Source organism: Ascaphus truei, chromosome 12 (assembly GCF_040206685.1).
Source record: "Ascaphus truei isolate aAscTru1 chromosome 12, aAscTru1.hap1, whole genome shotgun sequence".
Lineage (NCBI taxonomy): Eukaryota > Metazoa > Chordata > Amphibia > Anura > Ascaphidae > Ascaphus > Ascaphus truei.
The window spans coordinates 39,674,526-39,692,656 of NC_134494.1; the positions used below are offsets into that span (position 1 = coordinate 39,674,526).

Here is an 18,131-nt window from a genome sequence, read left to right on the forward strand (position 1 = left end):
TAAATACACAGTTTCCCTTCCCCTGCCTCTTGTTCTTTACTTGTTTTGTTGGCTAAAATCAGGTTCACAAATGAAGCAATGTGAGAGAAAAGTCTCCTACAGGGCTGAGCCATTCTTTGCTCATCTCGCCCAACTGTGGTTGCACAAGACATGTGCACTTCCCAGCTGTTTAACTTTCTGTGTGTTAGTAACAAACACTCAAGCCTACAAAGGCCTCTTGGAGATATTAATTTCACACTGCGGCTGATGTCGGTATACCACTTGTCATCAACTTGTCATGTGCAAAAGCTATATATATCATGCTATATTTGTCTGTGTAGCATGAAGGCTTTGATAAGAGGTGGGCAATTGGGCTGTCTTTATGTGTCTGTAAATATGTTTTCGACATGATTGCTGTGTGTCTGTGTACAGTGATTCATTAAAAAGAAAACATACATTTTAGGTTGTTCAGTGACCGGATAAAGGAGCTGTTGTCCACATTTGATATATTTGTAAGAGGCTGTTGTACCCATGAGAATGGAAACCTGGGGGTTTTCATACTAAACTTAAATATGGACAAAACATGTCAAGGATAGAGAAATGATGCAGGAAGTTGAACTGTATGTGGAGAGGGTTGTCGCTAAAGGGAAGGAGACACTTCTGCTTTCTACTTTCAATGTTTGTTTCTTTTCTAGCCTGAGGTATTACTTGTAAACTCAAGTAACACATTTACTTTGAATGTCAGGGACGTCTTTTACTCTGCAAACGTTATCTCTTGCATTGTATCTCTTGCCTTTTTGCAGTCGGTAGTGAATCTGATAAATGAACTACAGGAGCAGATGTGCAAACTTCAGCTGGAGATCAATAATAACATCCAAGAGAGAGAGGCCCAGAATAGCAGATCTGACCTAACTAAGGCTCCTCAGACCAGTACAAGTTGCCTTATTGAATCCCCAGAGCAGATGCTTTGCTCTCGATGTGAAGGGGAAAATGTATGAGAAGTATACAACACCTCTGCATGAGTCTGTTCATTTCTGTGTGATTAAGCTTAGGTGCATTCCATATTCACTAACAAGCAATATCTTGTGTGTACCATGCTGGTTCAATAGCTTTATTTTGGATGACCCATGTTTAATGCTCTTTTGAAAAATACTTATTCTAAAATAATACTTTAGAATATCATTTTGATGAAAACATATCTTGCCCAAACAGCCTCTTCCTTATTTGCAAACTTAAACACCATTGTATGTTGACTATTTCAATCTAGATACAGATTCTTGGAAGGCCACATACAAACTAACAAGTGAGTTCATACTGTATGTCAGGGGCGCTCAACTCCAGTCCTCAAGAACCCTGAACAGGTCAGGTTTTGTGAATATCCCTGCTTCAGCACAGGTGGTGCAGTCTCGGACTGAGCCACTGATTGAGCCACATGTGCTGAAGCAGGGATCTCCTCAAAACCTGACCTGCTGGTGGCCCCTGAGGACTGGCGTTGAGAACCCGTGCGGTATGTGATTATACCGCATATGTAGGACTGAAGGAGAAGCTATGGGGTAATATCACTGCACTGACTGCAAATCCCACTATCAGCTCTCCCTGTGACCGTGGGCAAGTCCGTCAATCTCCCAGACACTACAATTAGATTGTAAGCTCTACAGGGCAGGGACTAATTGTGCCTGCAAAGGTCTGTGTACATTGCTACATACTGTGCATTTTCAGCACTATACAGTATATTAAAAAAATATGTTATTACGTGTATACAGAGCATTGTAAACCTCACAGGTTCCTCGAATACCTGTATTATTACTAGGGTTGTCAGCTGGTATCTCCAAAAACACTGGACACAATGGTGAAAGGTGCGACACGCTTGAGACACACACACGCCCACCTCTCTCCGTGCCATACTGTTTCCTCCTCTCCTTGGCCCCATCCCCAGGCTCCTGACACCTCCTCCTGATTGGCTACTGCTTGGTAATGCAGGATGGCAGAAGCTGCCCAGCCCCCTATAAGCAGCCCTGCTCTCTCTCTACTCTGGGCCCCCCAAGCCGGTCAGGTCACTATGTCCAGAGAGATACCGGACACATACATGTCCAGAGAAGTAATAACGGACACATACATGTCCAGAGAGATAATACCGGACACATAAATGTCCAGAGAAGTAATACCGGACACATACATGTCCAAAGAGGTAATACCGGACACATACATGTCCAGAGAGGTAATACCGGACACACACATGCACATTATTTTACTGGACAGTGTCCAATACAGGACAGTCTGGTTCAATACTGGACACCTAGCGCCCCTAACTATTACACGTATTGAGAACTCCTTTGTTGGTACTTTAAATAACCTGCATTGAATGTACACCAACGTACTAAATCAGGCTGCAAATGTACATTTACTGTACATATATTTTATACAGTGACTTGGAGTGACAGCTCCGATATTGGTGCTACATGAAGCGAGGCACGGGCTTGCTGAGGCATAACCGTTTCATGCTTTAGAAATGTGCTCATAAAATCATGATTCAAACAGGAGGGAAATATTTTCTTTAGCATCAAAATCAAGTGTGAACAGGTCAGTTCCCTAAGAAGTTGAGCACAAGGTAATGTTTATTAGCTGACTTGATTGTTATAGCATGAAGTTGATTTCTGTCCGCGTCCTTGTGCATCCCAAACATTTCAACTGGAATGTACGATGGTGTGTCAAATATGTGTGTGTGTGTGTTTGTGTGAAACTCATTGCTTACTAAACGTATTTCCTTGCCTCAATATCAGGGTCTGCTACAAGAACTCAAAAGCCTAAAAATTAAAGTAGAAGAACTGGAAAATGAGAGAACACAGTATGAGTGGAAACTAAAAGCAACAAAAGTAAGTTCTTGCAATATCTCTCTGTGATTTAAGGCAGGGGTGTGCAATCTTTCCCTGCTGCGCCCCCCTGCCTGCTTCCCTCCCTTCTCCCGCCTCTCCCCTCCTCGCTTGCCGGCTCTCCAGGGTCAAACGACGCTGCGGGGTCACGTTGTCATTCAACGCCGCGCCGAAGACAAGGTAAGTGAAGTTGCAGAGGCCTCACACGATCCCCCGGCATTCATTTAAATGCCTTGGGGGAAGAGCGTGGGGCCTCTGCAGCCCCCACGCCCCCCACTGAACAATCTTGCGCGCCCCCCAGTTTGCGCACCCTGATTTAAGGAATTACATTATTTTATTTCTAGATGGAAACATGGTGAAATTACACAATATTATCCAATTTTTAGGCTTTTCTATATAATGTGCTGTAAAGATTGTGCATAATGTTTTATTCATATTGTAAATGAGTATTACATATGGTGGTTCGTTTTAATGGATGTTTGTTAAAAACAGCGTTTTCATTCTTTTTGTGAAATCGAAATCCTTTTTAAGATGCCTGGTTTGTATTTTTACTTCCTTTAACTATTTTTCTGCACTCCTACATTTACGGACCCCTAGACCAGGGGTGCGCAAACAGGGGGAAGTGAGATTTTCTGGGAGGGGGGTGGGGTGCGGCGCTTACAGGGGCCCCGCGCTCTTTCCCAAAGCACTTAAATTAAATGCCGGGGGATTGCGCGCAAGGCCTCTGTAACTCCTTTACCTGATCTCCGGTGACTTCTGGTGACTCATCGCCATGGCAACGTGGCGTCACACGACGTCACGTTGCCATGGCAACATACAATCACATGACTTTGTGACGTCAGAAACGCCGGTGACAAGGTATAGGGGGGGGGGGTTGGGGAAACAGGCAGGGGACGCAGGCTAAAAAGTTTGCGCACCCCTGCCCAAACCATTGTCTTTTTCCAAGATGGTCTCTGTGCAACTTTCTCCCTGTGTATCAGTTGTGAGCATAGGCCTCATAGTCCTAGATCAGTTACTACGTTAATCGTGTGGCAGTAAAAACATTACTTCCTATGAGGGATCCCTCCTTGTATATACTCCCAAACATTTCCTACAGGAAGACATATCTGGAATAAATAAAATCAAGTAATGAAAGTAAGAAAAATGTATCTCTTCTCAAACGATCCTAGTTTGCATCTCTAATGAGAATGCTGTAAAGTGATATACAGACTTTAATAAAGTGATCCTGTAGTATATGATAGTGACATTGCCAATCCTTGTATGTCTTACAACAGACTAACATACGTTCTTCCGGTTAATGCACTGCATACTTAAAGAAAACAGTTTTCTTTGTTTTGTTTTGTTTTTTTTTTTCATTTTTCTTTTAAAATGTTTGTGTTTTATTGAACTTTTTCTGGAAAATAATGAGTGAAAAGTGCACAGTCTAGAGCTCAGCCACCAAAACAAAATAGATGTTTACATAATCTAGAATTTTTTAGTGCACAATATTTCTTTAAACAGTCATAAAACACGAGACTCTTTATTGGAGCTTATAATAAATAAAAATAAAATAACGTGTGGGGCTCACAGTGTGTTATTTACACAAAATAGCATCTTGCTTAAGCATGCGGTGCAGCTCAACAAGATGGGGGCCCTTCACCATCCCAATTTACATAAGAAAAAGTGTTAGCTTGATTGCACTCAAATATTAGATGTGGTCACCAAGGGCATTTCACACATTTCTCTCTTTATTTTTTTTTGGGGGGGGGGGGGACACAACTTTTCGGGGATCTCGTCCCCTTCGTCAGGTGGGTGGCCCTATTTCACCTGACAAAGGTGTTGCAACCCCCAAACATTGTGTTTTCTCTGAAAAAAAAAATATGTTTGTTTTGATCGAGAACATGAACCTTAAATAAACCACTTAGGGCCTCATGCAGAGAGCAGCGCTATTTAAAATTGGAGAGGGGGATAAAAAGAAGCTTTAATGGAGAGTTTTTTTCTCCATATGCAGAAAGGTCCGAAAACTGCATTTAGAATCCTTTCTGCATATGGAGAGTTTCAACCAGCGATATGAGCGCTGTTGAAACGTGTTGAAAAAAAAACACGTTTTTTGTTTGTTTTTTCCCCACCGGCCGCCGACCTCCAGCTTCTTGCCAAATTTTTTTGGCGGAGGTAAATAGAGAATTTCTCTCCATGTTATTGGCGTGATCAGCCACTAGATGGCGATCGCGCCTTTCTGAATAGGGATATTTTTTCAACAGGGGAGATTTAGGTTCTCGCCGGTAGAAAGACGAGTTTAAAAAAAAAAATAAAATGGCGCGTTTTCCCTAGCTCGCCATTTTCACCTGTTTTTAGCGCGATTTTCGTGGGAAAATGGCGAGATTTCAAATAGCGCTGCTCTCTGCATGAGGCCCTTAGTGCTTCTCTACTCTGCAACACTGATTTTACTCATTGAATTGGCTGACTGTTCTAAGCACGCTGCCTAAGATGATTGCTTTTAAAGTTTCAGACTGCAGTAAATAAAAATACCACGTGTGTGCACATTTCCCCATTATCTCTATGCATACAATGCTCACACTGCAGCCAGGGATTCTGGGTAATGACATGCAAATGAGCACTCGTAGTGTGTCACTCTTTGCTTCATGTCCATTTTAACATGGACCCAGTAGCGGATTTCCCATTAGGCCCGGGCGGCAAAAATGTCCGCCTCCATATGCATTTGCCGTGCTCTAGGGCCTATCGGACCTAATGGGAATGCACTTAGCTGTGTTGCTGCCGCCCCTCCATCTCCATTGGAATCCCAGCGTCAAATAACGCCTCGGACGTCCCAACGGGACGTCACATGGCGTCTCGTTGCCATGGCAACGTGATGTTGCAATGTCAAATGGAGTCTCATTACCATCACAACACCGCGCGCCGTCACGTTGATGACATCCGTATCGTCATTTGACGCTGGGATTCCAAAGGAAAGGAGGGGAGGCAGCAAGGAGGTGGCGACACAGCTAAGTGCCATGGGGCGGCGGATTTTCAAATTCACCTATAAGCTTCTGCCAGCCATAAAGTTTCAGACTGAAACCACAGGACTTACTGTATCTTATCATCTTATCAGGGGACACCGATGCTGCTGTTGACAGTGATTTAGACCCTTGAAGCTGGCCTTGTTTTCAGGCATGTCCTTCCGCTTTAAATATTTTAGGCAAACGTGTTAAGTTCAAAGTTGTTAGTAGCAATATTTACTGGTAAAATTATAATACAGTATACACGGTAGTTGTACGGAAACTGAAACGCAGCTTGCGTTTGCTTGACTGGTCTGAAATATCTTGAACATTTGTATTTATTTATAAAATATTTGACCAGGAAAGAGGTCCTCATTCATAGGCTGGGAGTGTAAGTGGCATAATCTAAATATACTGATCTGTAATCTAAATGTGTAAACTTCAGGCTGAAATTGCACAGCTTCAAGAGCAGTTGGCATTAAAGGATGCTGAAATTGAGCGTATGCACAGCCAGATGTCCTCCAGGACCATTGCACACAATGAAACTGCAGAAAGAGGTATGGTGCATTCCATTTACTGAGTCTATGTGGCTTTGAATACATTTGAACATCACTTGATCACAGCCCAGCTGTTCTGTCAGTGCCTGCTGATTACACCTGTTCTACGTTACTACTTTCGGTGGAAAGGAGGAGGAGGAAACGAGGATTTACATCTAGTCTGGACCCAAAATGTATCTTTAGAAACCAATTGATTAGTTCAGTAGCATAATACAATAACCATTACAGTCTCACAATGGTGTTTAAATGATCTGCCAAGTAAATCAATTGTACATTATGATGTCATGGTTGCAGCTTATTTGTTAATATATATATTAAAATGTTATTGTTCTGTTTGCTTATGTCGTTCCTATTCCTGTCCGTAATTGCCATGATAAAATCTGCTGTCAAATTTTATTTTATTGGATTGAAGAATGCATATTTTCACATGACAATGTACCTATCATTATCTTTTCTTTCACTTTCTCTGCCTTTTCCCATTATATAGAAGAAGTATTTAAGAGAAGGCTAAAAGAAAAACGTAAGCCATAAGACTTTATCGTTTTTCACGCTTTACCACTAATGGTGTCTAAAATGCTACTTTGTTGCAATAACGTTCATTCTGTTTCTGTTTGCTAAACGCATAATAGAGATTACTACTAGACGCAAGCAGACAGATAACATTACTTAAAGCAGGGCTTCCCAACTCCAGTCCTCAAGACCCCCCAACAGGTCAGGTTTTTAGGACATCCCAGCTTCAGCACAGCTGGTTCAATCAGTCCCTGGTTCAGCACAAGTAGCTCAATCAGATTGAGCCACCTGTGCTGAAGCTGGGATATCCTGAAACCCTGACCTGTTTGTGGCCTTTAGGACTAGAGCTGATAACTCCAGCTGTAAGGCTTCTTCCTTTTATAGCATTCCCCAAACATAATTTATGTATTCAATATTGGCAGAATGAATGCCACTGTGTTCAGTCACTGCTTACACCAGGCTGTCTGCTTGCTATTACCTTTGGCTGCTGTATTGCTAATTTTTTGTTATTGATTCTTCATCACATTTTCACAGCACGCACTTCATCCTTTGCATAAAACCGCCACGTTTTTGTGTATGAATGTTATACAGCTGTCACTATAACCCTTAAATATAATATAACTTAGAAACACAAAGCTGAGTATTCCACTTCATATAAATAATCCACAATGTCCTCAATGGTCTTCATGAAATTCCCATTTTTTGGAGGACTGATTTAACAAGTTCACGTTGGTCCTAATGCTGAAACTTTACTCTCTCTTCATTGCTATTACTCTAGGTTTCCAAAGGGGATGGGTTCAATATACTATTGGAACTTAGTTTACCAAGCATCCTTCATTTTTTTTAAATGATGCCATAAATACACATGCAAAACATATAATGAATGGAGAAATATAAACACTTGAAGCTGGGATAAGTCAGACTGTGGAGTGTAAATGCGCTCTTCTCTGAATACTCCTTTCCCCCAGACAAACAGAACAAAATAGTCGTGCAATATTACATTTGCCAGTTAGTCAAGAATACTCCCTGGTCTTTTTTGTATGCCATATTAGCAACGCATTAAATGATGCTACATCTTCCCAATTGTTGTTTTATGGAAACAAAGTAGCAGTCAAAACTGAAATTTGAAATAAGTTAAATGATAACTTTATGATGCAGTAAGGCTGAAGCTCATGTGATTATACTGTACCTACAAAGAGCAAAAAGCCTCCAACAATTCCCTAAACTTTTTTTGGTTTTAATATACGCAGCCTTTGATTACCTTTATTGAAAACTAATTACCTACGCTGTCAATCGATTTTAGTTCTCCCGTGATCGATCCGCAAAATCCTGCTTCCCAGGGTTCAATAAACGGCTGTCTCCAGTTTCAAATCAATCCTTCAATCAGTGTAACTCAGCAGCTACAATGTATTCTTATATTACTAAGGTAACATTATCTATGGTTACAGTTAAAACAGCTGGAAATATTGGAAACAAATTATCACAAACAGGAAAGTGTTACAAAGATCTAGCACTGAGGTGTGCTAAAGCCTGCTATAGAAATCAGAAGATGCTCAGTTGAATAAAACTAATTAAAAATGGCATTAATAGTTGAATGTTAAAATAAAAAAAATGCATTAAGTATTATCTAATACTACAGAACTGATTTATTTAAATAAAAAAAAAACACATATGTAGGATATTGCTTGGATTGCTCCTTTAAGAAGGAGCATGAGTAAAGAAACAGAGGACACAGACAAGGGTCTGCAATAAGGATGATTACTCTTTTGTCACATGGAAATCGTATAATCTTCCTCGGTGTCTGAGCACTCTAGTTTATTTATGGAATATGTGGCCTAATGTGAAGTCACACAATTCTTTATCTTCATTTTGGGCAGCTGGTCATACCTTCAACCTTTTAACATTTCTTGCGTTCCTTATTCTCCTCCTGTTAGGGTGAGGGATAGACTGTGGATAGATAGAGTGAAGTACATTTTTCTAACATGACACGTGAGCTTAGAGAGTGCATTTCATTTTTTTTTATCTTCACATATGTTCAAAGCTGCTGCTTCAACGTTTTAATCTCACACGTGCTTTGACTTGGCAATCCATGTCTCCATTCACAATCGAGTTATTGTACAATGTGATTAATCATATTTCAGCGTGATAGACTTTTCTTTTTCTAAAATACCATCTCAGAACATTTTATGAAGCTTAACCAACATGTTGAATGTTTGCAACTTCTAGATCAAGAAGTCCAGCGGCTACAATTGGGAGTGGAGACGTTATTAGCTGCAAACGAAGAAAAGGTAAGACCATAAGATCCATTTTTTCTGACGTGCTTAGCCTCCTCGACAAATGATCATCCCGCTATAGGGCCAGTCATAGTATTCTTATGCAATTACTATTAAACACCTATAGCAGCGCTGCGCAAACTTGTTCAGCTGCGTCCCCCTTCCTGGGAGCCGCAGCGTTCGCGGCCCCCACCCCCGTAGGCACGGCTTCAAATGACGTCGCAGGTCACGTCTCGTGACCCCACCGCGTCTTTTGACGCGCGTTGCCATGGCGACACATGACCCCGTGGCGGCATTTGATGCTGCGTTGCCGTGGCGACGCGTCGCCGAAGACCCAGCTGCCAGTAGGTAAGTGAGGTTACAGAGGCCTCACGCCTACCCCGGCATTAATTTAAATGCCTGGGGGAAGAGTGCGGGGCCTCTGTAACAGCCCGCACCCCCCGGCAAATCCTCCCGCCCCCCAGTTTGCGCACCGCTGACCTATAGTATAGTTGGGGGGGTTTAAGCACAGGGGGAAAATTGCAGAATGCTTTTTGCATTTATAGGAATCATTGTCAATTTGTTCTGCAGTAAACTGGCTTGCAGAAGGTCATCCCAGGGGTGTTAAACTCCAATCCTTAAGACACCCCCCCAAACAGGTCAGGTTTTCAGGATATCCCAGCTTCAGCACAGGTGGCTCAATCAGTCCCAGCTTCAGCACAGGTGGCTCAGTCTTTGACTGAACCTCTGATTGAGCCACTTGTTCTAAAACTGGGATATACTGAAAACCTGTCCTGTTGGGGGGGGGGGCGCTTGAGAACTGGAGTTGAGCCCCCCTGGTTTAGCCAACTCTTTAAAATATAAATGACTCTAATCTGCTGGGAAGTTGGCACGCAGTGTGTCAGGAAAGACGTGGCCTCATTCTCTGGCAGGTCTCGTCCTATGGAAACTTTTAGAATTGAGCCGACAAATGCCTGGCCTGGAATTAATTTTATGCATAAGTTCAATTTAATGAGACCTCGTTTTGTGAGACAATATAATCTCACTATTTTATTTTTATTGCACCTTTTTAAAATAATTTTTAGTTCTCATTACGTACCACTCTGATGCCCAGGTTTACTAAATGGAGCTACATCTGTACACACTTTAAAAGGCCCATTCAAATTTTGTGTGGTCTCAGAGATCAAATCTTCCACCAGTATTTTGCTATGGGAAGTTGAAATATGGTTCTGTAAATAAATGTTGCTGGTACCGGTTTGTGAGTGATGGTAAATAACTTAAACATTATATATATATATATATATATATAGTATCATGGTTTAGCCTACCCCATAGCCTCTCTTGCATTCCCAGTAAAATCAACCCCACACTGATGAGACCCATCAAGGTCGAAACAGCTGTCTGTGGGTGGTTTTCTGGGTATGCACCTTAACCCTGGCTGTGCTCAAAGCTGTGACCATGCAGCAAGCTTAAGCCTATAGGGAACCATGTTAAAAATGGTTATTTAGGCAAAAAGTGACACTGTGCTCATTTGCATGTCATTTCCCAGAATCCCTTGCTGCAGTGGAAGTGCTGTATGCTGGGTGATAATGGGGAAAGGCGGGGTTGCAGACCTGCCTAAGACATGCAGATGAGCATACAGTTATATTTGTATGTATATATATATATATATATATATATATATATATATATATATATATATATATATATATATATAATTAATTGTCTCCCCAAACCTCATAGTTTCTATAGAGTGCTGTTTGAGTTCGACCTTGTATGCACACACACAATAACCGTTGATGTGAGTGATGCAGTAATATTGTAACAAACCAGTGTGTAATGTCTTCTTTAGGACCTGCGTATAGAAGAGCTTACAGTGTTGCTGCACCAGTACAGAAGGGTGAAGAATTATGTAATAGCAGCGCATGGTAAAGTGATATTTGGCATAATTATTTTTTGTGCAGAAATGTAAGTCATTTTAGTGGAGGTAGAACTGTTTGAACTTCAGTGTGGTTTAGGATGTGCGTTTAGTTAGCAGACTGATTCTTTAGTCCCATTTTCTGCAGGTTGTGATACATTTAGTGGTATCCCATGTGTCACGTAACATGTTCTCTTTCATCTGATTTTTAATGAACAATAATCTGTCCAGTATACATTACAACAGTCAGTATCACTGAATCCCCCCCTTAGCCATGGCTAGGAGAGAAGGAGTGGCTCAGTGAGTAAAGACACTGACTGGCACGGAGAGTTTGAAGCAGGGGAGCCTGGTTCAATTCCGGGTGTCGGCTCCTTTTGACCTTGGGCAAGTCACTTTATCTCCCTGTGCCTCAGGCACCATAACATAGATTGTAAGCTCCACGGGGCAGGGACCTGTGCCTGCAAAATGTCTCTGTAAAACTAGCAGCGCTATACAGAACATGATATTATTATTATTATATTGCCCTTATTATGTTTTGGCACTAAATGGATCCCCGCTGTATTTCAGGTTCCTCTGAAAGAATACTTTCTGGGAGCAGTGAAGATGAAGTTGAGGCTACTTTAAAGAAATTAAATCCAAAGAATAATCAAACCACAGAGTTACTTAAATCCGAGGTAATTTCGCTGGCTAAGTATTTGGGGGCTTACTCATTATTGGGCCAGCATATGAACTATGCATTAGTGCCCTGACACCGTCCATTTGGGGAGGCAAACCATTAAGACAGTTGGCCACCTTTTTCATTAGCATGAGTTAAATCGGGGCATTGAGTAGGTGTGCCCAGTACTGCTTCCTCAGGGTGACATTGGGCTGCTAATCTGATAACCAACTCCGTTGGTCCAAAAAACAATCTGATCATGATCAGGTCTCTCACGGTGAAAGTACTTTTGTAGTTTACTCTTTTGAGAGTGGTTTTCTGATTTAAAAAAAATAGACCTTTTCTAAAAGTATACTATATTACATTTGGTTTCAGAGCTGATCCCTGCAAGCTATGAGTCCTAATTAAAGTGCAATGTGCTTGGGCATGCTGTGAGCATTCTGGACAGCACAACAGAACCTAAGCTACGAAATAAACATTAAAACATCTAGAAAATATTACATGTTGCTAATTTGGCCTTTGAAATGAATTAAAATACACATTCATTAATTGGTGTATAAATACATAGGTAATTCCCATGTCCTATAGGTATGTTCCAGAGATCCCTCACCAATTGTGTCCTCTTTCCCTCCACAAAATAATTTGGAAACCAGGTAAGAGCATTACAGTATATTGAATAACTCTTATTTCTGTTCTTCCATACCACTGTGTTTACAGAATACTTACAAATGATTTGCACTAAAAGGTTAGCAGACATAAATGTGCTAGCTACTACTGATGCAACCCTTGGAGTACCAGCAAAGCGCAATCACGTGACCACGGAGATCGCTTAATCTGGGAGCGGAAGAGGAGTCGTCCTCCTCTTCGTCCATTTCCCTGTGCTTCCGATCGTGTTCAGAACGCGGAATGCGATCTCCCCTGGAAAACGAGGACAAGAAGCTCATGGTGCACCCACTACATAAGGGGTGGCCAACTCCAGTCCTCAAGGGCCACCAACAAGTCACATTTTCAGGATATCCCTGCTTCAGCACAGGTGGCTCAGTCAGAATGACTTAGACACTGATTGAGCCACCTGTGCTGAAGCAGGGATATCCTGATTACCTGGCCTGTTGGTGGCCCTTGAGGACTGGAGTTGGACACCCCTGCCCCCTAGATCATGGGGCATCTGGTGTGCCTGACCCCGTATTGGCTATATCCATCGGCACACAAAAGGTTAATTACACACATATGCTTGTGTTTGTATTAACTATAAGCACACAGTTACCAAGTTATTGTAGCAAATGGAAGTTATTTAAAGGAGCAGTCACCCCATTTTTTAAATATATTGCTTGCAAAACGGGTCCTGAGATTCTCACCAGTGAAGTTATCAGGTTTCAATCTCCCTGAGTGGGGGAGCGGGGAGGGGGAATGGCTGCCAAATCTCGGGCCAATAGGAAGCCGGGACATCGGATGAGGCTTGGATGTACACAATCATTGCGAGCTGAAAACCCCAAGCCCAAAATATTCTATATTCAATTGGGCCAATTGCAGCGCTACTAGGAAAGTGACCTCAAATATACAACAGTAGATAAAGAAACCCCAATGCACATCCAATGTGACAAATTATTCGGCTCATTTCTGTATGTGTTGTCTTTTACTGATAGGGAGGGCCGACCTTGACATGGTTGCAGCCTGATATGTTTTGGCCAAAAGATTGAACTGGATGACCCATTCTTACGAGCAGAAAAAACATACAAATGAACTAAATCATTTGTTATATTGGGTCTGCATTGGGGCTTCTTTGTTTACTGTTTTCCTATTGAATGGCTATTTAAATCCCCTTTTAAGAGCCAGGAAATAATACCGGCAACTTTTAGTACGTTTCTCGCAAACCGGGAGGTTCCCAGAGCTGAAAAGAGTGCGGTTCCGCTCTGAAGTCCCCCGCCGGTCCCAAACCTGTAATGAACATGGAGGTTAGTTGGGGTGGATTGCTCCTTTTTAAGCATATATGAGAATCTAGATGTTACCTACTTAACTACATCTGTGGGAGCTTGTTATTGTCCAACATCTCTGCAGGGAAGTATTGGGTGAAGGAAGTATTCTTAAAACAAAGAAGCAAATCTGGTTCTACTGTTGTGTGTCTTCCTGCAACCTTAGTGCTATTGGCAAAGTAGTCCTACGGGTTTCAAGAGGACATTCTCTTTGGTTTTGTGTCGCCTAACACCATGTGCATAGACTGGCTATGCCCTTCAAAATATGACAAAAAACATTTGCAATTGTAGTTTTGCACAATTTGTTCTATTCTCGATCTTGTATAAAATACGGGGTAATAATGAATGTGATATAAATATGTTATTGACAGTAGGTGTGTGCCGGTTCCTCCTGAAAGCTGCGTTTCTTCACAGGAAGAGCCTTTTGAAAACAGGAATAGGTAAGTGAATCATCAGAAAAGTAATATGACTGTGTTTGACTTGCCCTGTCACTCCCTCGGTCTCACATCACGCATCCCAAGCCCTATAGCCTATAGAGACATTGGCAGTGAGTCATGAAGCCACCTTGCACCGGATCTGGCAGTAAGGGACTTGATTGGCAGTTATCGGCAGGCTTCCTGACTCCCAGATATCACAGGGAAAACCCCACTGAAGTGAATCAACGTTGTTTTAGAACAAGCGCTATTACCTGGATGAAAGGACTCATTTTCTCTTACTGTTATAGAGCAACAAAAGGGTAACCAATTCCGGTCCTCAAGAGCTACCAACACATCAGGTTTTCAGGATATCCCAGCTTCAGCACAGGTGGATCAATCAGTGGCTCAGTCAAAGACTGCACCCACCACCTGTGCTGAAGCAGGGTAATTCTGAAAACCTCACCTGTTGGTGGCCCTTGAGGGCTGGAGTTGGCTACCGATGGAGCAGTATGACTGGTCTCCACACAATATCACTACAACAGCCCTGGCAAGCATGTGTGAGCTGGATATCTATATCAAGTGTATTGGTAACTCACCATGAAATATCACTTTACCACAATTAGCGCTTACCGTGTTTGAGAACAATGCTCTGATATGCATTGCCAGTATCTCAACCCTGATGGAACTACCGGTAAACATTAGTTGTTGAATGTAGGCAAACGTGTCCCCTTTCTGTTATTGCAACAACATTTGTAATTACCAAACTACAAAAATATACAATGTTTCTCTTTTGTGGAAGAAAAAATGGGATTATTACATGTAAAGTTTGTGTGTTTGATCTGTTCATTAAAGACAATATCAATCCAATTGGAAACGGACATGGAGTCAAATATTTTTGAATGTCCGAAAGCTAAGGGTCTCGATCCAAGGTGGGAAGGGAGCGATGATTTCGGGAACACACCAGAATGAAAAAACATAAAAAATATGATAGTGCAGTAAATCAACACACTAAATGGTGAAGTATGTTCTTGGCTCTGTAAAAATGCCTACATACAGCAGGTAGAAATATAAACAGCAATGGTCTACAAATTCAGTAGATGCAGGTCTGGATCCCCAGCAGAGGTGAAGCTCAGACAGGATATATAGCAGGATAGATTTCTCGGACAGGAGATGATGCAGGAGATATGCCAGGATCAATTCAATACGTGATAATTCATGAAAGACAGAGGCGGACCATAGTGTAGATCGCAATGTAAATCGTACTTACAATAAGTACATCACACATGTACATATAAGATTTTCTTGAGACAGTAGAGTGCCGGACCCGTGTGGAACAACTAGCTGTTTCGTCTCTCTGTGACTCCCGTCGTACCGCTGATGGATGGCGTCTGACGTCACATCTGGTGTGGGAGTGACGACGTCCTTTCGGGAACCAGGGAGGCGAGCAGCAGGGAAACAACAGCAAACTCTAACGTCTTCACTTCAGGAGCAGCTGCAGCAAACTAACGAATAGCTCTACGCATTTCGCTGTATCAAGACAGCTTCCTCAGGAGCAAGTAACCACCCCTAGTGGGTACATAGAATAAATAAATGTTAGTGATTTATTCTATTTATTGTGTCCTTGCGCCGTTTTGACCACAGAGTTATGTACCTTGCATAAGGCGAACCTGTGTGAAAATTCATTGATTGATTAATTTGTTTTAATTAGATAGACTATATATTGTATGTACCCACTAGGGGTGGTTACTTGCTCCTGAGGAAGCTGTCTTGATACAGCGAAACGCGTAGAGCTATTCGTTAGTTTGCTGCAGCTGCTCCTGAAGTGAAGACGTTAGAGTTTGCTGTTGTTTCCCTGCTGCTCGCCTCCCTGGTTCCCGAAAGGACGTTGTCACTCCCACACCAGATGTGACGTCAGACGCCATCCATCAGCGGTACGACGGGAGTCACAGAGAGACGAAACAGCTAGTTGTTCCACACGGGTCCGGCACTCTACTGTCTCAAGAAAATCTTATATGTACATGTGTGATGTACTTATTGTAAGTACGATTCTTATCTTGTTTTTATATGATAAATTTTACATTGCGATCTACACTATGGTCTGCCTCTGTCTTTCATGAATTATCACGCATTGAATTGATCCTGGCATATCTCCTGCATCATCTCCTGTCCGAGAAATCTATCCTGCTATATATCCTGTCTGAGCTTCACCTCTGCTGGGGATCCAGACCTGCATCTACTGAATTTGTAGACCATTGATGTTTATATTTCTACCTGCTGTAAGTAGGCATTTTTACAGAGCCAAGAACATACTTCACCATTTAGTGTGTTGATTTACTGCACTATCATATTTTTTATGTTTTTTCATTCTGGTGTGTTCCCGAAATCATCGCTCCCTTCCCACCTTGGATCGAGATACTGTTGTAAGCAATCTGTACATATTCCTTGGAAGGTTGAGAATCTTTTTTGGTTCACCCTATAATACACAAAGCTTATTTTATATTATATTTGTATGCACTTATATCACATTGTGGGTGTTTTAGCGCCGATTCAAATCACTTTGGTTCACTCGAAAGCTAAGGGTGCCACATCGGCAGTCCGAATAAAAGCTAACCGTTTACCCGTTGTTTTTGAATGCTTAGAATTCATCCAAAGATGCTCTCCAGTAGTTTGGAAGATTTACAAAGTGGATCTATGGAAAAGGTAAATGCACCATTGTAGAGAATAATAAAAAAAAAACTTTTTTTTTAACTTGCTGAATGGAACACACATGTCCAAACCAATACTGTATGTGCTGTGATAGATTTTGATGAATCATGGCTATTTGCAACTAGCCTACGCTATGAAAGAATTGGCTTATCACCAGTGAAGGGTTATCTTATCCACCTGGCTGCCTTTTTCTCACGTGTATAAACATCTCATTTTTTGTTTAGCATTTTCCAACTGTTTATATTTTCCTTACGTACGATCTTAAATCTTCTCAGACGTACAGTGGACCTTTCAGGATATCTGGTACATTTGCAAAAGCTAAGATAAACTCTGATGCTGTTTGTTTTTACATTTGATTATTTAAGTTTGACTTCACATCAAAAAGTATACAATTTCATATGGTAAAACACTTACAGTGTTGATCCTTAACTGTAACCTGTTTTGTAGGGGTCTATGTATTTCTTGATTTAAAAGCTACACGTATCTTTAAACAATCCGTGACTGGCTTTGTCTGGTTATGGTGTGTAGCTATTTTGTTTTGGACACACGTATTTAAATCTGTAATTGACCGTATGTCTGGTTTTTGTACGTTACACTGATGTACTCATTTGATCATGTACAATGTAGACATTTACATTACTTATGCTACAGTATATGCTGTAAACCTTTATATGATGCTGCAAAGAAAGACAAATATATTTTCAATACGACCATTCAGATTTCTGGGAATGTCTTTATTCACGTCGCCTCTTAGGGGCTGAGTATATAAAGTGCAAAGCAGGTGGTCGCAGTGCTGTCCAAATCAGTGGGAGCAGTGACCAGGGCCGCCGACGGGGGGAGAGCTGGGACAACTGCTGCAGCCCCGCCTTCACCTCCTCGGCATGCGCGCCTTTCGGTGCCGGAAGTCGGGCCCAACTTCTGCATCTGCCAGCGGGATCAGCGCGGCACTGGAGGCCTCCCCCCATGGATGGGGAGTGTATATTGGGGGAGGGGTAGTTATTGTGTGTATTTGGGGGGTTATTGTGTGTGTTGGGGGTGGGGGTAGTTAGTGTGTGTGTATTGGGGAGGTTGGATTGTGCGTGTACTGGGAAAGGAGAGATTGAGTGTGGGGAGGGGGAAGAGAAATACATGGGATGGGGGGAGTGGGAGAAGGGGAGAAAAATAGAGGGGATGAGAGAGCGATGTGGTGTGTGAGAAGGGGGGAGTGTAAGAGAAAGAGGGGAGGTCTCGCAAGGCTGTTGATACAGGTGGCCCCCGGTAGAAACTCTAGTTCTGGGCCACAGGGAAGCTGTTGGCGGCCCTAGCAGCGACCGACCTTTTTCG

The 18,131-nt window shown here is 42.1% G+C and overlaps 1 protein-coding gene across 20 annotated transcripts in view; it reads left to right on the forward strand.

Moving 5' to 3' along the window:
• Positions 1-18,131, forward strand: part of PPFIBP2 (PPFIB scaffold protein 2) — a 123,997-nt gene that overhangs the window by 81,061 nt on the left and 24,805 nt on the right. For 14 of the 20 annotated variants that reach the window (XM_075567391.1, XM_075567393.1, XM_075567380.1 and 11 more), the window contains 10 exons: positions 783-971; positions 2,760-2,852; positions 6,270-6,381; positions 6,869-6,901; positions 9,118-9,179; positions 10,996-11,071; positions 11,629-11,735; positions 12,305-12,369; positions 14,058-14,126; positions 16,742-16,802. In XM_075567391.1, coding sequence (XP_075423506.1) covers positions 783-971; positions 2,760-2,852; positions 6,270-6,381; positions 6,869-6,901; positions 9,118-9,179; positions 10,996-11,071; positions 11,629-11,735; positions 12,305-12,369; positions 14,058-14,126; positions 16,742-16,802 — 867 coding nt within the window. The remainder of the gene's footprint in view (positions 1-782; positions 972-2,759; positions 2,853-6,269; positions 6,382-6,868; positions 6,902-9,117; positions 9,180-10,995; positions 11,072-11,628; positions 11,736-12,304; positions 12,370-14,057; positions 14,127-16,741; positions 16,803-18,131) is intronic. The other 6 variants (XM_075567394.1, XM_075567399.1, XM_075567395.1 and 3 more) reach the window with 4 other exon arrangements.